Source organism: Dermacentor albipictus, chromosome 8 (assembly GCF_038994185.2).
Source record: "Dermacentor albipictus isolate Rhodes 1998 colony chromosome 8, USDA_Dalb.pri_finalv2, whole genome shotgun sequence".
NCBI classification, from domain to species: domain Eukaryota; kingdom Metazoa; phylum Arthropoda; class Arachnida; order Ixodida; family Ixodidae; genus Dermacentor; species Dermacentor albipictus.
In genome coordinates this window covers 49,658,504-49,680,914 of record NC_091828.1, presented here as the reverse complement: position 1 = coordinate 49,680,914, position 22,411 = coordinate 49,658,504, and the positions used below count along the sequence as shown (strand labels likewise).

General features: G+C 46.5%; 1 protein-coding gene across 1 annotated transcript in view; it reads left to right on the top strand.

Moving 5' to 3' along the window:
- Nucleotides 1-20,699, top strand: part of LOC139049241 (zinc finger protein 271-like) — a 68,228-nt gene extending 47,529 nt beyond the window's left edge. The window contains exons 4-8 of the mRNA XM_070524613.1: nt 7,610-8,042; nt 8,194-8,337; nt 9,931-9,939; nt 20,296-20,441; nt 20,522-20,699. Of these exons, the coding sequence (XP_070380714.1) occupies nt 7,610-8,042; nt 8,194-8,337; nt 9,931-9,939; nt 20,296-20,441; nt 20,522-20,699 (910 nt within the window). The remainder of the gene's footprint in view (nt 1-7,609; nt 8,043-8,193; nt 8,338-9,930; nt 9,940-20,295; nt 20,442-20,521) is intronic.
- Nucleotides 20,700-22,411: the final 1,712 nt, after the last annotated feature.

The following is a 22,411-nucleotide window of genomic DNA, read 5'->3' as shown; positions in this document are numbered from 1 at the left end:
TGAACTAGACTCCAAATTACAAATCTACTAACATGTAGCGTGTTACATAGTGTTCTTCTGCACCACGTAGCGCAAATGTCTTGATGTGCTTTTAAAGGAATCCTGGAACACTTTTTACAGATTAGCATATTTGCTCTAGATCTTTTCTCAGCATGTCAGAAAGAATAGAGCAGAAGAAATAATGAAAACTGATGCACGCAAAGCCGTTTTAGCCTACATTATAGTCTACATTACAGATATCTGAATGATCTGCTTTCTAAGCTCTTTGTATGCCTTTTTTATCCCAGTATTCTCTTCTGGTATATGTGAACTTGTTCTTCTAGGCCAATTCATGTGTTTGTTGCCTCTAGGTTCCGGTTTACATGGTTCATGCTGGACATTCTTTTGATCTTACTGTATTCATGCCTGTTTGGTATTTCTTTATTTTTTTACTGGGTTCTTAAGAGCAATTGATTGTTCAATAAGTTATCTTTCCACTGTTTATTTCATCAGAGCACTAAATAAAACGCTTTCTTTAATTAGTATTCATTGTCTGTTCTTGGTATTTTAATACTTGAATGGCAGTGTGCAATATAGCGATTTTAGTATCTTATTCTACCAGGGGCTGCAAGAGAAGTTGAGTGACGACAGTTGGAAGTCAATTATTAGCATAAAAGGCACTTATTATAACTAATATACACAAGGAATTTACGTCTTGATTCAAAGGTCAGGTGCCTCATGCCTAATTCATTCCTACATTTTATTTCAGGAAATGTGTCGGCATTTGTGTAAGCACTGGTGTGACATAAATCTGTAGAAATATTTATATAAATTTACATTCGAATCAAGCATACAAAGACACTTGTACTGTATCATACGTTTGTATGCAGAAGGCAAGCAATTGGGCCAATTGTGTTTTTTGACATTTGTGAAAATTCTTTACGAATTGCAGTTTTTCCACTCTCTTGTGAAGGAATTTCCTCACCAACAATATTGTTCACAGGAAATGTTCTCAATATAATAAATCCAAGAAGTGTTTTTATTTTGATCAAGTTAGTCTGAATATTTGTTGCTTTGAATGGGTACTTCATAAACACATGTATTTTCTAGCAGCCTTCGAACACTTTAAGCATTACCTGTGCAACCGCATTCATACCCGTGGCCATAGCATAGGCTTAAAATATGATAATGTGATTAATAGAGGGTGCATACATTGCTAAGGGAGCTACACTTTCCTAGCTATACAGGGATTATTTGCATTTGCTATGTGCGAGCAAATTCCTCATTCGTTCCTTATGCTCTAATTGTGATTTTAGTAAACAGTGTTTCATAAAAGTGCAGGGGAATGACAGGAACTTGCCAATGTTATCAACAGCCGGATGTGCCATCGTTTTATACATAATTTGATAATAGCTCTTCATATCTTGAAAAGTGTTTGAGACGTATTCTACGTTCGACGTGTTTTGCTTCGACGCTATTCCGTCCGCACTCCATTTAATCTGAAAAACTAATTTTGTGCACCACTAATTTAGATTTATATTCAGAAACAATGTATCGACATATAATAGGTAAACATGCATGACAATATCTTTCTTTCTGTCAAGTTCCACTCCTATGGATTACCTCCACATCCACTCAGCCATTTCGGTGACATGCACACCTTCAGGCTTTGGCACATTACAGCCATAGAAGAGGCACCTGTGCCAACACATGTCCATTTCAGTGCAGGTTCTTTCAAAGTTTCTTTGTAACTTGTGAGCCCAATAACATTTATCTATCCACACAGTTCAGCCATGTAGGTTTCTATCTATTACGTAATCTCTGAACTGGGAATATGCATATATATGCAGCAGGGTTGCCAGATTGGGCTATTAATAGCCAAATTGGGCTACTTTTTATCCGAGTTTGCGTCATAATTTGGTTTTTGGCTATATGACTATTCTTGGGCTGCATCTTTTTCCTGTGCAAAAAAGAAGTAAAAATAGTTAAGCACAAATGAAAAGCATGCTGGAATCAAAATGCAGATGATAGCAGGTAAAGAAATTGAATGCGTCTGCTACAAGATCAAAATTTGCAAATGATATGTTAGAGATCACATATGCATGTCAAAGAGTCAAGGGGTGTGGCCTTATGATAATTTTAATGAAGAAAGCTGGCCTCGGGAAATACGTCTCCATCCGTGAACTAACGCTACCCGCGTGCGCCAGGGAACATAGACTGTTGCTGTCTCCAAATGTGAGCTTTCGCCTTTCTACATTTTAAGCATGAGATGCTCTTAGCTCCTATTGACGGTGCGCCACAGGTGACCTCGGCGCCTGAAAGGAGGGAGAACACCAGGCTGAACCTAACTGAAATTTGCCGAATTTTCTGCCTGCCGCATGGAGCCTACGTGGCGATTCGCTCGCATCCTTCCTGCCCAAATTGCGCCTGCTACAACGCCAACGTAGAAGATATCCTCTTCCGTTGCGCCACAGCCACCACAGCCATCCATTCCCTAAACAACTCCAAACCCCCCTCCTGTCTTTGCTATCACTACCCGTATCAAATGCCGCCGTCGAACGAGTGCTCAGCTAGGCCTCGCTCATTAAAACCGATCTGTGAAATAGAATGTCGAACGAGACATTGGTAGCGCTCCGGCATGTGAAGTTTGGCCGGGCCAGGGATGGAGGCTGCTGAAAGGATTTTAAACCGGGCCAAGAATTTTTGTCCCCTTTCAGCTCTGACATTTTGAACAGACCAAGCAGTTCCACTTCTCAATTAGCTCTTGATTCTCAATCATAGCATACTTATGTCTATATATCTTACTAGATTTTGTACCAACCGCCATTTATTGTGTTCGACTTGTCTTGAATTTTTTTTTAGTTTTCCATATAGTGCATTGTGTGGTGTTAAGCAAAATTATCATGAGCTGTAAGTAATAATACTGAACGCCTGAATGCATGCGATTGCTTAGCATGTTTATTGCACAGTGCTATTCTTGTGTTCTTTTCGTGATTTTTTTGGTGCTCCGTGAAAAGTAAAACAGTGCACTGGCAATGAAGACTGCATTTGCCTTATCATAAGTTTGCCTGCATGTCTGCGTTTCTGCATTTGCGCTTGTGCAGCATCTGTTTCCCGTGCCGCATGGCCTCCGTGACAATGCGCGCAGAGGTCTTGCGTGGTCATGTGTGGAAAAACTAATATGACGCTTTCGGCGTCCTACGTTTTAAGCATGAGGTGCTTTTAGCTCCCATTGACGGTGCGCCGCGGGTGACCTCGACGCAAGAATGGAGGGAAAACACTGGGCTGCGGAAAGTAATTCAATATGCTTAAGAAACGACTTCACAAAAAGACACAAGCTTTTTGGCTACCGTTGGGCTACCCAAAAGTTCCGCTTTTGTCTACATTTCGGCTACTGCGGGGGCCAGTTTGGCTATCTGTCGTCGGAGCAATCTGGCAACTCTGATGTGCAGCATGCTGCATGACATTCTTTTGCGCGAGCGTTACCGTATGCTCGGATATGTTGAGCTGCCGAGGTAACTCATAGGATGTTTCAGCATAATGTGGCAAACTGTTTCATTGTGTTTTAACAATGTAATGAAGCAATTGAAAACATTGATATGACCTGACACATGATACTGACGTCACCATTCCACTGTCAAGTAGGGTACCAGTTATGTAGGCACATATTGTGGAATTAAATTTCCTCGACCAGAAAAGACAAGAGAACTACGCAGTTTCCTTGGCATCGCTTGCTATTTTCGCCAATTTATATGCGACTTCGCCTCTGTGGCGGCTTCTTTATAGTATTATTAACTAACAAGTTCTCTAATTATATAATACAATATAGTTTAGACCAGGTGTGTTGAAGGTTGCAGAGACATTTTTGGTAATCAGATTGCAGCAACTATTTCAGTGACTATGACCATGTGATGTTCCTTGACGTAACGGCTAAATCGTGAAGTATTTGTTTATTTGCTATGCCTACAAAAGACTCCTGCGTACACTAAATACTCCTTAGAGATAAGTTGTGAAATAGTCTTAAGAAATAAGTTGCGCCCGTCTTTGTGTGGCGCGACTCTATCAAGCCACCATTGATCCCTTACTGTGAAGGTCCCTTTCATGTGGTTTCATGTTCAGACAAAACCTTGAATATTGACATTCACGGCAGAGACAGTGTCATTCGACTAGATAAAGCCCACCTATCTTGAACATTAACTCTTCATTCCTTCAGCCATTCACACCTAAGCCCCCAGCATTCTACAGGGGAGCCCTTGTAGCGATCATCCGTCACTAAGCAGTGCCTCGCCGTGTGTGTCAGTGCCCCTTGCTCCAGAAATCCAGTGTGCCTCTCTGTGCAGGTCATTGCCCCCTGCTGTTTCTTGTAACCAGAGTGGCTGCCCGACAGGGACTCCACCACAGCCACACGGAAAACCTACGTTTACTCTTGAATAAAATCAGTCGACTCTTCGTTCTCAAGCTGTCAAAACATCCTTGCCTCCACTAAACTGAGCTCTCAACAATGTCGTCAGGCAATCAGCAGCATGAATTGGGCATCTGGGGTGCATGCCAGCAATCACTTCAGTCCACCTGCAGGCATCTTGAGGTGACTGCTGGCCATACACTCGTTTTGGTCCTCTTCCGTCGATAGCGGCTTCAGGTTTTTTGCACAGTGTTTGCAGACTGTAGTGGCCGACGGGACTGCTCCTGTACCGCCAGTTTTTCCGAGTAGATAGTTGTTCTTGTGCTGCACTCTTGTTGCAATGTGCTACAAGCATATGCACCTTCGCAGATGCGAAAGTCAAGCCTTTTGCTTTTGTGAAATGAGACAGTGGTGAGAAAATCAATTGCCTTTGCAATGAATATAATCTCCTGTCATCAGAGATTTCATGCATGGTGCTCACGAAACAAATTCCACCACAGTGTCTTCAAGTTCACTCTCAAAAGTGTAGACATGGCACAACAAAGCTTCCAGTGAAAATCAACAGTTGCACTCTTTTGTTTCTATTCACAGAATGCAGTGTAACACTCCTTAAAAGGGACGCCTGGGCGAGTTGGTAAGCCATATTTGAAACAGAACAGCGCGGTTTTGACGGGGACAAGCAGGGAGAAACGATACGGACTGTTCTGTTTCAAACATGGCTTGCCAATACGCCCAAACGTCCGTTTTAACGAGTTTCATTTCTAGTACAACATTCCTGCTTTACGGTTCTGCCCATTTTATCACATTCTTTTCAAATACAATTATAAAGTCGAGCCCTGACATGTTATTTTTGCACTCTGTGCAGTGTTTATATGTCCATGCACAAAGTTTTCAAAGCCGACATGTTTGCCACAGTAATGCCAAAAATGAGGATGCTGTCTCCATTTTTGACAACTACAAACAAGAAACGTTAATTTTGTTTCACAGTACACTTGGCAAGAACAAGAAGAATGTACCAAAGGTATCTTCCGATACCTGGCCAAGGCCCAACCGTTCCTTGGTAATTCAGGTGCATGCGGTTGCAGCATAAGAATTGGAAAATGGTTTGCAAAATATTTACTAGCGCTAAGTGAAATTCGAGTATGTTCTTTTTCGTGGCATAATGATATGTTCTCCGACCAATTTTTCAGACACCCGATTTTTTGTGCCTTCCCAAATATTTGGGCACTGCCGTGGTACCGCCACGCACTCCATAGAGTCATTGTACAAGAACTACCAAAATTTCATGTTTCAGGTTCTGTTAAATTTTTTCCGCCTGGGAAAGAAACCTCACGAAATATAAAAAATTGTATGTAACTGCGCTCTCACCCACATTATAAAGCAGTGCCTTCAAGTAAGCTGATTGAAAGCAACTGCATGTCTGTCGCAAACCTGAAGAGAACCTATCGCCTTCACAATGGTACGCAAGAAGCATGTTTTGAATTTCACAGCTATTCGTTCCTCTCAATTCTATGGCACACTTATTATCCGTCTCTCAAGGCCGACTGATCACATTGATAACAAAAGCCCCTTGATAAGACGTCCGAAGCACCGCTCTGACCATGTGTGGAACGCGAAAAGCGATGGAATAAGCAGAAGATGTTTAAAAATCCTGGCTCTGCTCGCACCGCAACGAAAGAGTGCGCGCGCACCTATAGCTGTAGATGAGTCGGCTGCTGAAAGTTATCGTCGTGATAGGCTGCAGTCATTGCTCCAGCAGTTCACGTCCGGAGACACATTTAAATGCGATAAAACTGGATTGTTTTATTGAATTAATTATGGGGTTTTACGTGCCAAAACCACTTTCTGATTATGAGGCACGCCATAGTGGAGGACTCAGGAATTTTTACCACCTGGGGTTCTTTAACGTGCGCCTAAATCCAAGTACACGGGTGTTTTCTCATTTCTCCCCCATCGAAATGCGGCCGCCGTGGCCGGCATTCGATCCCGCGACCTCGTGCTCAGAAGCCCAACACGGCTTGTTTATAAGTTGCTACCTGAAGAACCCCTCGCGTTCACTAGGGACCCTTGCCACCTTGGCAAGCACAGCAAGGAACAGCTGACCTTTCCCCTCGGCAACAATAGTCTGGGAATTGAAAAGGTTCCGATGCTTGTTATCAGTAAATCAAAGAATTTGAGTTGTTTTGAGAGAGCGCGTGTTCAAGTGCTGCATGAAGCAACAAGAAAATGTGGATAATGCAACATCTATCTTAAGAGCGCATCCAGAAGCTGAGGAGGAATTTGGAGTGCCAAGAACACAGTTCTAAAAACAATAGGCAACTGCGTTGCGCATAGCCATGTCAAGGACCTCAAAACTATACAAGTGGAATTCTTGCTGCCAAGCGCAACATCACTCCTGCAGCCAATGGACCAAGGGATTATCTGGACTCAAGCAGCTCCATTGGTCATGTGTGCTTTCTCTTGTGGCGGTATGTGTGGACAGGGGCAAAACTACAACATTGACTTTATCTCTGCAGTCAGCATGCCTTTGGATGCATGGACGCCCCGACTGAGAACACAGTCTGGAGCCACGCAGGTTTCACGATCCAAGATATGAAATGCCATCGTCATGCAATGATTGCAGCTCTAGCAACCTGATCAGTAGACTTCACCTACTGACCTCATCGAGCATTTGCTTATGGAAATTACACTGCAGGAGTTCACCAACGCTGCCGAAGAGGTCTAGTTATTTGCTGTACTCACTAATGACAAAATAGGTTGTCAGGTGGCGTAAGATGAGTTGTACTACCGCACTGAGGAGCCAACGACTGTTGCCAAGCAGCTCTGAGCTGACGCGAGCCTTGACATAAAAATTGTAACAGCGCGAACACATGCATTCACGAAGTAACAAGGACGAGACACAAGCGCTGACTGTCAACTTAATTTTATTGACGAAAGACGGATACCTTATACAAGGGGAAAGGCAGACGTGATGGGGGAAGGGAGTGATACAATCGGGGAAAATGACATTGCGCATCAATGAGCGAACGTGCCGGCAGTCAACGGAAACAGACGCAGAAAACCAAGAAAACTAAAGAAACTAGAAAAAAAATCTAGAAAAAGGCGGGGTATACTAACATTTCAATGCCCTTCATGCCCTCAGAGCTTCTCACAAAAGGCCAGCATGAAATCCCACCTGCGCACCCACACAGGTAGCAAGCCATATCAGTGCCCTTCATGCTCTCACAGCTTCTCGCGAAAGTACCGCCTGAACGAACACCTGCGCGCCCACACAAGTGAGAAGCCATTTAAGTGCCCTTCGTGCCTTCAGAGCTTCTCACAAAAGGCCAGCCTGAAATCACACCTGCGCATCCACACAGGCGAGAAGCCATACCAGTGCCACTCATGCTCTCGGAGCTTCCTGCGTAAGAACCACCTCAATGAACACCTGCGCACCCACACAGGTGAGAAGCCATTTCAGTGCCCTTCATGCCTTCGGAGCTTCTCACAAAAGGCCGTCCTGAAATCCCACCTGCGCACCCACACAGGCGAGAAACCTTATCAGTGCCCTTCATGCTCTCGGGCCTTCTCGCAAAAGTTCCGCCTGAATGACCACCTGCACACCCACACAGGTGAAAAGCCATTTCAGTGCCCTTCATGCCTTAAGAGCGTCTCACAAAAGGCCAGCATCAAGTCCCATCTGCGCAGCCACACAGGCGAGAAGCCATATCCATCCACTTCATGCTCTCAGAGCCTCTCACGATAGAACCGCCTGAATGAACACACGCACACCCACACAGGTGAAAAGATATCAGTGCCCTTTATGCCTTCAGAGCTCGTGGAAAAGTGCAATGAAGGCACACCAGCGCATTCATACAGGTGACCGGTCATACAGTTGCACTGTCTGCTCCATATCCTTTGTGCAGTATCGTAGTTTGAGCAGACATAAGTGGAGAGCACAGAACCTTGATTCTAGGGTGGGTCAACAACTATGTTGAATTAGAGTTTGAATTCAAGAGCTATGGACGTGTATCATGTTGCCTAGTGTTCTAATGCATCAGATAGCACAAATGTCTGGATGTGGTCTTATACGGCCCCTGAAACATTTTTTTCAAGTCCCCATATTTGTTCTAGGTCTTTTCTCAGTAGGTCATAAAACATACAGCTAAAGAAATTATGAAAATTGACCCATGTAAGGTCTTTACAACTGAGAAAAACATAAAGATACAGTTAAACTTCAATAGAATGAATATGGTAAAATCAGCAGTTTACTTTGTAATATTGTGGCTTTTCATATTCGAAAAGTAATCATTGTTGATCCCGATCTCAAAAGTTACTGTTTGCATGCCCCTAGAAACTATGCATGTTCGTTGTAATAATTATTACACTACAGATGTCTGAATTATCTGCTTTCTAAGCTCTGTGTGTTCTTCCCCAGTATTCTCTTTTGGTACATAACTTGTTCATTTGGACAAATTCGTGTATTTGTTGGCTCTAGGTTCTGGTTTACGTGGTTCATCCCGGAGATACTTTTGATCTTATTCTATTCATACTTCTTTGTGTTGCTATTGAGTACTGTTTTAGAACAATTGATTGTTTATAAGTTAGTACTCACGTACGGGGCAGAAACCTGGAGGCTTACGAAAAGGGTTCTATTTAAGGTGAGGACGACGCAACGAGCTATGGAAAGACGATTGTTAGGTGTAACGTTAAGGGATAAGAAAAGAGCAGATTGGGTGAGGGAACAAACTCGAGTTAATGAGGAGGGAAGTTAACCGATGGTCATTAAGGGTTACGGACTAGATTCCAAGGGACGGGAAGCGTGGCAGGGGCCGGCAGAAGATTAGGTGGGCGGATGAGATTAAGAAGTTTGCAGGGACGACATGGCCACAATTAGTACATGACCGGGGTAGTTGGAGAAGTATGGGGGAGGCCTTTGCCCTGCAGTGGACGCAACGTGGCTGATAATCATGATGATGAGGATGATGAAGTTAGCTTTCCGCTGTGTTTCATCGGAGCACCAAATAAAATCCTGTGTTTAATGAGAATTCATTGTCTCTTCTTTGTATCTGAGTACCTAAATGACAGCATGCTATATTTTTTTCCATTTTAATTCTTATTATACTGTCAGCCTCATTTGGGCTATAGCAGGGGTGGACAGGAGCATACATACTCAAAAATAAGCACTCCTTATACAAACAACTATAAATATATAACAATGATTGACAAGGGATAGCCAAAGTTCTTTACGCTGAATCACAGCAAACAATGCATAAAATACACTAAACATCTTTAAACACTAAGTCATTTAGTTTTTTAACGAGACAAGGTACCCATTCAGATGAAACAGTGAAATTCAGCAGCCTGGTCCACCCATTGATTGCCCGCGGAAAGCAACTGTACTTCAAGCAATCGTTGTGGTGTCTCGGAGGAGGAATGTACACGTTATTCCAGTGTCTTGATGTTTCCCCGCTTTTTATTTCTACGTACTTTGATCTGTCAATTTTTACTTGATCTTCAATTATTGAAAAGAGTGATTTAAGCCTTTTGTACTCTGTCCTCCGTTCTAGTGGTTGAAGGTGAGCTAGATTACAAAGTTGAGTTGGCGAGTGCAATCGCTGGTATTTGTTAAATATGAAACGTGAAGCCAGTCTTTATATTCTATCTAACTTACAGCAATTACTTTTTGTATACGGATCCCACATCACCTTTGCGTACTCCATGATTGGTCGAACGAGTGCCTTGTAAGCCGAACATTTGATTTCTCGGCTGGCATTGTGCAGATTTCTGCGAACTCTCCACAGCGCTTCGTTGGCCTTAGCACAAACGGAGTCGATATGTCAATTCCATCACAGAGCTGAAGTCATCCATAAACCCAGGTATTTGTGTTTCGACTCTGGCAAGCTCGTGATCACCTATGGAGTACGGTCATTCTAGAAAGCTTTTTTTCCCCTGGAAACGCTCATTGCAACGGATTTTGCCGCGTTTAGATGCATCTGCCAAGTAATGCACCAGTTCTTTATCTTCTGGAGGTTTAAATTTAGTTCTGATTGATTTGAAGGAGATTTAACTGGATTATAAATTACGCAATCGTCTGCGAAAGCTTTATAGGGACCGTAATATCTTTAGGTAAATCATTGATAAAAATAAAAAACAGCAGTGGGCCCAAGACACTGCCTTGGGGAACTCCAGAAATAACGTTAGTAAATGTAGATTTCCTAGTGCTGACTTGAACCTACTGCTTGCGATTGGAGAAATAGGACGAAAACCATGGCGTTATGCTTGGGTTTTTAAAGATAGCATTTATTTATAACGACAGTTTAGCATGGGACACCTTATCGAACGCTTTCGCGAAATCCAAGAATATTGTTACGTAGGAACACGCCGACGAAAAGCTATGTACAAGTATATTTACAAGGCAATACGTCAGACTTGGCCAAGAGGCAACAGCCCGCGCTAGCCCCTAATCGTCGTCGTCGTCTTCAGCCTGCTCACCTCTTTGTCATCGCAAATACTGTTCCATAGCACTACCCCCGGCGGCAAAAGCGCCGCCCTGGAGCGACTAAACGCCGGTCTCGGAAGCAGTGTAGTAGGCCTTGAGCCTACTGACATGCACGACATCACTAGATGCCAGAGGAGAGGACGAGGTTGAACCCACAGGAGCAATTTCGTACGTCACCTGGCGCACCACGCGGTAGGGCCCTGTGTATCGCGAAAGGAGCTTCTCCGAAAATCCGACGTGACGAAAGGGCGACCACAGGAGCACGAGCTCACCAGGCGAAAACTGTACGTTACGATGGCGGGCGTTGTACTGACACTGCTAAGTGGTTTGTGAGGCCGTCAGTCGAGCACGGGCAAGCTGGCGCGCATGGTCGGCGAGGGCGATGGCGTCACGCGCATACTCGCTTGTTGAGATCGCAGCAGGAGGAAGTGCTGTGTCTAGGGGCAAGGTCGGTTCGCGACCGTACAATAGATAAAATGGAGAAAATCCGGCGGTGTCGCGCCGGGAAGAATTGTACGCAAATATGACGTAAGGAAGGGCAATGTCGCAGTCGTAGTGGTCCTTGGAAACGTACTTGTACAGCATATCGGTAAGAGTACGGTTTAACCGCTGTCAGGCCATTGGTTTGAGGATGCATGGTATGATGTAGTCAGCTTGTGTTGAATGGAGCAGGAACGCGCAATGTCGGCGATAACTTTCGAGAGGAAGTTACGACCACGGTCAGTAAGCAGCTGTCGCGGGGCGCCATGAACTAAGATAATGTCACGCAAGAGAAAGTCCGCGACGTCAGTGGCGCAACTGGTAGGGAGAGCCCGCATGATAGCGTATCGGGTGGCGTAATCAGTTGCGACGGCTGCCCATTGATTCCCAGAGGATAACGTGGGAAAGGGAACGAGGAGCTCTAATCCAACACGAAAGAACGGTTCCACAGGGACGGTGATCGGCTGGAGATGACCAGCAGGTGGCACCTGAGGTGTTTTCCGACGCTGGCAGGGATCACAGGCAGCAACATAGCGTCGGACGGAGCGAGCGAGACCAGGCCAATAGAAGCGGCGGCGGACGTGGTCGTACGTGGGGGTTACCCCAAGATGTCCTGCAGTGGGTGCGTCATGCATCTGAAAAGAGCAGTCTGTCGTAGATGTTTTGGCACGACAAGAAGATCAGAGCCGTCAGGGAGGAAGTTCCTTCGGTACAGGTACAGAATGCCGCTCTGGAGGACATATCGGCGAACGGATGCGTCGGTAGGCGTAGAGCGCAGACGCTCGATGAGAACTCGCTGTTGCGACGGCTCAGTCGCAACAGCGAGTTGCGACTGACCGATGAGCAGTACCGAGATAGGTCTCGGTACTGCTCATCGGCGATGTTAGCGAAGGCAGACACAGAGAAAATGCCGTTGGCGCTACTACTGTCGGCGTCGTCAGGCTCGTCTATCGAATAGCGAGACAGGCAGTCAGGTCCTTGTGTAGTTGGCCAGATATGTAGGTGACAGAGTACGAATATTCTTGGAGGCTGAAGGTCCAGCGACCAAGTCTTCCTGTAGGATCTTTCAGTGAGCATAACCAGCAAGCGATAATGATGTTGAATGGTCTGTGACAACGAAAAAGGGTCGGCTATATAAGTATGGGCGGAACTTCGCAACCACCCAAACTAGGGCCAGACACTCACGCTGAGTGATGGAATAGTTGCGCTCCGCGGGCGAGAGGAGCCTGCTGGCGTAAGCGACAACACGGTCTTGGCCGCGCTGGCGTTGTGCCAGTACTGCGCCAATTCCGCGACCGCTGGCATCAGTACGGACTTCGGTAGGCGCAGAAGGATCGAAATGGGCCAGAACGGGAGGCGTTGTGAGAAGGTCGATTAGAAGCGAGAATGCAGAGGCCTCGTTATCACCCCACAGGAAAGGGCCGCCCTTTTTCAAAAACTCGTTTAGAGGTCGTGCTAAGGCCGCGAAATTTTTCACGAAACGGCGCAAGTACGAGCAAAGGCGGATGAAGCTGCGCACATCCTTGACACACTTTGGAACAGGGAAGTGCGTAAGAGCATGGATCTTGCCTGGGTCCGGTTGCACTCCGTTCGCGTCAAAGAGATGTCCAAGGATGGTAATCTTGCGACGGCCGAATTGGCACTTCGATGCGTTGAGTTGCAGACCGGCTCGCCGAAAAACGTCCAGGACTGCTGAGAGGCGCTCGAGGTGCGTAGCGAACGTTGGGGAGAATACTATAACGTCGTCCAAGTAGCACAGGCACGTGGACCATTTGAAACCGTGAAGAAGGGAGTTCAAAAGTGGCAGGAGCGTTACATAGATCGAACGGCAACACTTTGAATTCATAAATACCGTCGGGTGTTAAAAAGGCAGTCTTCTTGCGGTCGAGATCGTCCACGGCAATCTACCAGTAGCCGGAGCGAAGGTCAATAAAGGAGAAATAGCGAGCACCGTGGAGGCGATCAAGGGCGTCACCAATCCGAGGTAGGAGATACACGTCCTTTTTCGTAACCCTGTTAAGGTGCCGATAATCCACGCAAAAGCGCCATGATCCATCCTTCTTTTATACCAGTACAACAGGTGACGCCCATGGACTACATGACGGTTCAATAATGTTCTTGGCAAGCATTTTGCGAACTTCGGCGTGAATAACTTGGCGCTCAGCCGGTGATACTCGATACGGGCGGCGATGAATAGGAGGGGCATCGCCGGTATTAATGCGATGTTTAACAGCTGTAGTTTGGGCCAAAGGACGATCGTTAAAGTAAAAAAATATCGTGGTAGGAAAACAGAACGCGGTAGAGCTCACGAGCGTGCTCGGACGGCAAGTCGGGCGCAATCATTTTCTGTAAGTCGGCGATGGTACAAGTTGCCGACTGCGATGGTAGAGGAGTATCGGCTGAATTTTCGTCTACTGCAATAGATGCTACTGAGTGATCCTCGAATGAGCAAAGCTGGGCCAGAGACATCGCGCGTGGCAGCACTTGTGTCGTCAAGCCAAAATTGACCACTGGCAGGCTGACGCAATTCGCCGTAATAGATAAAACTGTATGAGGTACTGTGATCCCGTGTGTAAGTCGGACGTCTTGCATAGGAGCCGCGATGTAGTAAACGTCGGGGACTGGTAGGGATGACACGAAGTCAACGGAAGTCAGTGCCGAAGGTGGCAAGCGAATGAAGTTGACGGAACTGAGGCGACTGAGGTGTGATTCAGCGGGATCCAGAACAGGCAGGCCAAGGCGAAGAGTACTGGCGGAACAATCGATGAGAGCAGAATGTGCGGAGAGAAATTAAGTATAGGCCGAGGATGATGTCGTGGGGACAGTGGGCGATGACTGTGAATAGCACGATAGTGGAGTAGTCGGCGAAGGAGACGCGGGCGGCACATATACCAATTACAGGGGCTGTTCCGCCATCGGCGACACGGACACCAGGTGCCGTGGCGGGCGTGATTATTTTCCCCAGCCGGTTACGAAGGTCAGCGCTCATTACGGACAAATGCGCCCCAGTGTCTATGAGAGCAGATACAGAAACACCGTCGACTTGCACGTCAAGAAGGCTCAGATGAGTGGGCAACGTCAGCAGAGGATTTGGCGGCGTAGGGAGCAATGCAGCGTCACCTGGAGGCGCTGCATCGTCCAATTTTCCGGCTGGGAGCGGCGTCCGAAGGGAGTCGGCGAATAGGAGCGACGGGGCTGGGGCGGGCGAGATTGTCGTGGTTGGGGCGAAGGCGAACGAGAATAGGGGCGGTTCGGTGCAGGAGAATCTGTGGCGGCATTATCGGAGCGGGGAGCATAGGGACGAGAAGGGCGACCTGGAGGGCGAGAGTAGGCATATAAGTAGCTCGGTTCGGGGAACTCCACCGACTGCGACAGTGCCGAGAAATGTGCCCGATTCGATGGCAGTGGGAACAAATGGGCTGGTCGTATGCAGTGCGCCATTCAGACGGGTTCGGAAACGTGGTGGGTAAGAAGATGCGGGACGGGGCGGAATCGAAGAAGCGAGGCGGGTATGAGGGCGATGGGTCGAGCAGATGGTATGAAGATCCATGTTTGCGAACTCCTGGCAGACAACTGCCTGGATCAGGGAAACCGTGACTGCAGGCGCATTGGAGGGGCTGGAGTCGAAGGCAGCCGGATAGGCGGCCTCGATCTCATGCCGGACGATTCTGGTAACATCGCCAGTGTTGTTGGGACGAGGAGCGTCGGCACAGGAAGATGTCGCTGAGGTGTTGGGGAGACGGGTAAACTGCTGGTAGATGCGTCAGCTTTTAGCGAGTTCCAGGCGGCGGCATTCTTTTATAACTGCATCCGCCGTCGCCACGTTGTTAAAAACGAGCAAGTTGAAGGCGTCATGGGCAATGCCTTTGAGGATGTGGGAGACCTTGTCTGACTCAGTCATGTGTGCGTCAACAATGCGGCACGGAGCGAAGACGTCCTGAATGTACGTGACGTAGGGCTCTGTCGACGTCTGCACACGGCCGAAAAGCGCCTTCTGCGGGCAAGTTGGTGACCGTAGGGGTTGCCGAACGAGGTCTCGGAGCTTTTGCTTAAGCGAATCCCTACTGGTGAGCTCATCTTCGTGCGTCCGAAACCAAAATCGAGGTGTGCCACCGAGGTAAAAGACTACGTTGGCGAGCATAATAGTAGGGTCCCACCGGTTATTGCGGCTGACGTGTTCATACAGGCTGATCCAGTCATCGACGTCTTCCCCATCTTTGCCCGAGAATACGCCAGGATCACGGGGAGTGGGGAGAGTGATGTAGGTCGTCGAAGTGGCAGCAGGTGTCGGAGCCGGCGGAGTCGGGTTGTCGTCGCCGGGAGCCATGAAGGAAGGCTCGACGTACCGTCCACTGCGAAGCTCCGTGACGAGGTACAGGGAACGTCCACCTCCACCAGATATGTTACGTAGGAAAACGCCGACGAAAAGCTATATACAAGTATGTTTACAAGGCAATACGACGCACTTCGTTTGGTTTGGTGCCTGTAGTAATAGCACAACCCACAACGGGGGATCGGCCATGAATCGGGCGGCAGTGGGTCTAAAAATAATAAATACCTAAATAGCATTTTTTACTGAAAATGAGATATTAAATGAATTGTAATAGTTAATAATAATTTTCATGCGATAGTTTCTTAAACTCAGAAGTTAATGTTTTTGGTTTCTTGTGGAAAATAAAGCAGTAAAATTAGCATGGAAGTCTCCTTGTTTCCATTACAAAATTATATATGGCATCACATACGTTCCTATTATAGTGTCCTAGCGCTACGAATTTAATGGACTTATAACATGTAGGACAACATCATTTAAAAATTTGAGGACTACTTTGGCGTTAAAAAACGGTTCTTTACCAAAAATATAGCTGGGTGAAGAGGGACGCAATAATGATATGCAAGAGGAAAATGTTTCTTTCAGATTCGGCTTTCCGACACTCCAAGAGGACGTGGAGGACGGTCAGCCTCTCACCGCATCGACCACATGTTGGTGGTTCATTTCCAGTAAGCAGAAAATTGTGGGTACCAAATGTGTGCCCTATTCTGAGGCGACAGAATAGACATCTGTTCGCCGTGATTTTGTTGGGGAAGGCCAAAAACCTAACTGTGGCTTTATAACGTGCAGTTTATTATTTGTTTCTGCGTTCCATATGCGTTGCCAGTGTTGTCGCAGTTTCTTTCGTAAGAAAGGCTTCAGATCTGTGACAGGGACAGCATCCGTAGGAAAAGTGGTTAGTGATGTGAGTGATGCGGCCATTTTGTCAGCTAGTAGATTACCCTCGATGCCTCTATGGCCAGGTACCCAGCATATCACGACGTGTCTATGAGATAGATAAATATTGCATAGGAGCGAGTAAAGTTCTATGAAAACAGGATTTGTATGCTTTTGTAAAGAAATTAACGCTTTTACAAGTCTTAGCGAGTCTGTAAATACTATTGCTCTGTCGAGTTTTAATTTATTTATATGTTTTACCGCAGACCGTACTGCATAGGATGCTGCAGTGAAGATACTTGTTAGCGAGTTTAATACGTCAGATTTAGAAAAAGAGGGACCAACAGCAGCATAAGGTACACCAGCATGTGATTTTGACGCATCTGTGTAGAATTCTGAGCAGGAGTACTTCGATTGAAATTCACGAAAATGCATAGAGATTTCGAGGTTAGGTGCGTGCTTTGTGACCTCTACAAAGGACACGTCACAGTTTATCACCTGCCACTCCCAGAGCGATAATAGCCTAGCTGGAGGCATTAGGCGATGTTCGAGAACTGGGACATCGATTTCTTACCTAAGTTCTCTTGCACGGAGTGACAAAAGAAGTCTCATGGAGGGTCTATTACGAAAAAGTGTTTCGCAGGTCAAGTCGTTTACGATTGTGAAACAAGGATGTTCTCTATTAGAGCGCACTTTCAGAAAATAGGTGAAGCTGATGTATGTTCTCTGAAAATGGAGTGACCACTCGTCTCACTCTACATATAGACTTTCAACAGGGCTTGTTCGGAATGCGCCAGTGGCCAGGCGGATACCCAGATGATGAACGGGGTCTAACATCTTTAACGCGCTCGGTGCGGCAGAGTGATATACTACAGCACCATAACCTATTCGTGATCGAACTAGGCTCCTGTAAAGATTCAAAAGGCATTTTCTTTCGCTATCCCATGTTGTGTGGCATAGAATTTTAAGTTCATTGTTTTTAGACACTTTGCTTTAAGACATCTTATGTGTGAAATGAAAGTAAGCCTGGAGTCAAGTATAACACCTAGAAATTTGTGCTCTTTTCTGACAGGAATTTGTTGTCCGCCTAGTTCTACACAAGGATCTGGGAGCAGGCCTATCTTTCTTGTGAAGAGAACGCAAGAACTTTTGTGGGGGTTGATTTTAAATCCGTTTTGGTCTGCCCACTAGGACACCTTGTTTAAGCCCTGCTGTACCTGTCTTTCGCACACTGTGCGGTTGCAGGATTTGAAACCTATTTGAATATCGTCAACGTAGACGGAATAAAACATGGCCGGTGGTAGAGAAGCACGAAGTGTGTTCATCTTAACGACAAAGAGCGTGCAGCTGAGCACGCCTCCCTGGGGTACACCAGTTTCCTCTGTAAAATAACGTGACAGTACATTTCTGACTTTTACCCGGAAGGTACGATTGGACAAATAGCTTTCTATTAGATTTAGCATGTTGCCATGAGTGCCCATTTCCGACAAGTCTCTCAAGATTCCGTAGCGCCACGCTGTGTCGTACGCCTTCTCCATGTCGAGGAATATGCATAAGAAAAACTGTTTGTGTACAAATGCGCCACGGATATATCCTTCAATACGTACAAGATGATCGGTTTTTGACCGCCTCTCTCTGAAGCCACACTGATAGGGATCAAGCATTTGGCTCAGTTCAAGGAACTGGATGAGTCGCCGATTAATCATTTCTTCAAATACCTTACAAAGGCAACTTGCGAGGGCTATCGGGCGGTAACTTGCCACAGAGGAAGGGTCTTTGCCTTGTTTCAAAACAGGGATCACAATGGCTTCTTTCCATGTGGTTAGAAGGTATCCGACAGCCGAAATTGTGTTGAAAAGTGCAAGTAGTGTAACTTGCGTATCATTGTGTAAGTTTTTGATCATTTCATACACGATTCGGTCAGATCCTGGTGCAGAGATCTTGCATGCGCTCAAGGCACCTCTCAACTCGGCAATACTAACAGGACGATTGTAAGGTTCATTCTGTCGCCATTTTCTTATGAATGGCTTACGTTCTTCTATTTGTTTGTATTTGAGAAAGGATTGTGAATAATTGGTTGGACTTGACACGCTCTCAATATGCTCCCCAAGTGAATCTGCCTGGTCTAGCAGGGTATCGCCCTGTGTGTTTACCAAAGGGAGTGAATATGTTTGTCGCCCTCTTATCCTATTAACCCTGTTCCAGACTTTGGCCTCATCTGTATACGAGTTGATGCCTGATAAGAACATCTGCCAACTGTCCTTTCTGGCCTGTCGGCGCGTTCTCCTGCCTTGAGACTTTACTTTCTTGAAGTTAAGAAGATTTTCTGCAGTGGCAGAAGCACGTAACGACCCCCACGCTTTGTTCTGTTTCCTACGAGCGATCCTACATTCGTCGTTCTACCACGGTACACGTCGTTTGCATGCCAAGCCATTTACTTCTGGTATGCGTTTAGATGCGGTATCTATTATGAATGCTTTAAAGTACTCCACAGCAGCATCAATTCCTAAAGAAGAGCCCATGAGATACTAGTGAGAGTTCGAAATTTTTCCCATTCGGCTGTATCGATCTTCCACCTAGGAGCCCGTGGAAGGTATTCATTTTCTTTAGATGTTCTTAGCAGTATGGGGAAGTGGTCGCTCCCGTAAGGATTGCTGGTAACTTCCCATTCAAGTTCAGACAGTATAGACGGGGAAGCTATGCTAAGGTCGATTGAAGAAGAGGTTCTGTTTGCAAGGCAGTAATATGTGGGTTCCTTCTTATTGAGAAGACACGCTCCAGAAGAAAAAAGGAACTGTTCAACAAGACGACCTCGCGCATCTATACGAGAGTCGCCCCACAGGCAGCTGTGCGCATTGAAATCGCCAAGAACAGTATAAGGTTCTGGCAATTCATCTATAAAGGACTGAAATTCATGTTCGTTTAATTTGTAATGTGGGGGTATGTAAAGCGAGCAAATGGTGATGAGCTTGTTTAGGAAAACTCGAACCACCACTGCTTCAAAGGGAGTTTGTAGCTGTAAACGTTGACACGCAATGCTTTTCTGAATAACAATGGCAACACCGCCCGATGATGCGACAGCATCATCGTGATCTTGGCGAAACGTAACATACTGTCAGAGAAAGTTTGTGTGTTGTGATTTTAGGTGTGTTTCCTGTAAACACAGCACTTTTGGATTGTGTTCGTGGATGAGTTCTTGCACATCACCAAAGATTCTGAGAAGACCTGTGACGTTCCATTGAATAATTTGCGTGTTCATATTGGAAGTAAAGTGGTGCTGTGTGGACAGAAACAGAAGTAGTGATTACTGAGATTACAGAGATTAAATTACAGAGCTTTTTGGAGGCCCTGTAATGCGGGGTTTGTCCTTCACGCGTGTTCGAGTGAGCCTCGCCGCTCCTTAGGCGCTTGGTGCGCCGTGAGGATAGGTGTAGTGTCCATTGCCTCTTGTGAGGTGCCGGACACGCGCTCTTGCGAGCGACAAGTTTTCCGAGAGAGTCCTGCCTCGGAAGGCAAGACCCCTGCGCACACCAGCCAGGAGGTGGATGGGGCTCCCTGGGGGATTTGGCTGCGCCGGCTGTGGTCAGCGGTAGAAGAGGCCGGGGAAGTTGGGGCAACGTTGGCTGCACCCACCTTCGGGGCCGCTATCAGTCCTGCGGCATTGCTGCGTATAGCGCAGGTTGCCGCACCTAACTTTTGTGGGGCCGGCGACCCAAGGGTAGCCTGACCTGTTTGCTGGTTGGGTAGAATAGGCTTACCTACTTCCACCCTGGGGGCCAGGTACCCAGGAGCCAAGGGTACCTGCTCGCTGCACGCGGGCTGGGCAATTGGCATTGGCCGCTGCGACGCCTACCCCCGACGCCCCGCATCAGGGCAAGGTGTGCTGTGGAATGGTGAGCACATTTTACGTGCTTCCTTGAAAGAAATGTTCTCGTTTACTTTTAGAGTGATAATTTGCTTTTCCTTCTTCTAGTTTGGACAAGATCGGGAGTATGCTGGATATTCACCATCACAGTTCACACAGTGAGGTGTCGCTTCACACTTTTCTGAGGCGTGACCTTGAACATCACATTTCGCACATGTGTGTTTACTACGGGAGTTCTGTGATCCGTGGCCAAATCTTTGCCATTAGAAGCATCTTCTTGGATTAGGAATGTATGATCTGACGGCTATCTTTGTGTATCCAGTGTGTATGGTTTGTGGCAGTTCGCAAGTGGCAAAGGTAAGGATTAGGTGCTTTGTAGGAATTCCCTTATTTTCTCGTCTGATAATGATTGAGGTTTTATTATTATGATTAATAGACAAGATATAGTACAAGATATAGATATAGATATAGATACGAATAAGACATAGACAAGATATAGATATCCAATAATGATGCGCTGTACGTTGGTTACATGTTGCTTTTTCCAGCCATCCAATAATTCTGTCTCAGACAAGTCGATCCGATCTGCATCAGACACTAGTCCGCGTGCTGTATTCATAGACCGATGAGGTGATACGGTGACAGGAATGTCTCCAAATGCTGCAAGTTTGTTTAGTTTAGCGTGCTGTTCTTTGTTGTGGAGTGAAGCAGGAGGTCTCCGCTCGCCATTTTAGTGACGTTATAACCTGGGCCGAGGGCATCAGTCAAGCCTTTTGCAACAAGAAACGGGGTACGGTTCGAGCTAGTTTTTCAGTTTTTTTCGCTGTGAACAACTTGAAAGCGGGGGAAAATTTGTTTCGGTTTGAAGAGGCTTAGTATTTCATTGGTGTGTCCCCTCTTTTGAGGGTGAAGATCAAGTAGACGTGGAAAAGCAGATGTTCCCATAATGCTTCGGCCATTTTCGGCGGCAATGGCGGCCACCCACCACGGAGCCCAACTAGGGGACGCTGTAGCACTTAACGTGTAAAGCTGCATATGCTAGCCGTGCATTGCTGCTATATCCCAATATAACATACGCAAGAGAAAGCATATACACAAGGTTAACCCAAGCCGCCTACGAAAACGTAGAAGCAACAGAAGAGAAGAGAATACAGGACAACGGTGAAAGTATACAGGAAAGAAAAAAGTTCGGAGAGGGGGACAGGAAAAGGCAACCAGCCGATTTCCCCAAGGCGGCTGAGCCCAAGGGAAGCAGAGGCCAAAGAGGTGTGTTGCCTCCGACGGGTGGCCCTAAAGGTCGAACACCCGGTATCGGCTCAACCCCCAGGATCTCCCGTTCGCCGGACACGACTAAGCCGCGCAGGGCTACGCGCGGGAGGGTCTAATCCTCGTGTACTCGGGTACGCGGTGTCGCAACACACCAAACGCCTGCTTACGCATACGCCTCTGCGGGGAAGAACGAGGTGCTCCGGGGTATGTGGAAAGGTGTAATGGTTCCAGTACTAAATCTTGGAAATGCGGTTGTTTGCTTTAAATCAGAAGTATAATCAGGACGCGATGGGAACCAAAGGTCAGTGGGACGCCTAATGCTGGGCGCTCACGGGAAGACTACAAATGAAGCAGTGCAGGCTGACATGGGCTGATCAAGTTTTGAAGTGATGGGAGCTCACAGTAAAATTTATTATGAAAAACGACTGAGGAATATGGACGAAAATAAATGGGCTTTGAGAGTGCTCTTGTATTAGTACAGCAATAACATTGATGCACAGTGGAGGAAAAGAACTAAGAAGCTTACCAGCAAGTATGCGGCTTGTATGGTGAGCATCATCATCATCATCATCATCATCATCATCATCATCATCATCATCAGCCTGGTTACGCCCACTGCAGGGCGAAGGCCTCTCCCATACTTCTCCAACAACTCCGGTCATGTACAAATTGTGGCCATATCGTCCCTGCAAACTTCTTAATCTCATCCGTCCACCTAACTTTCTGCCG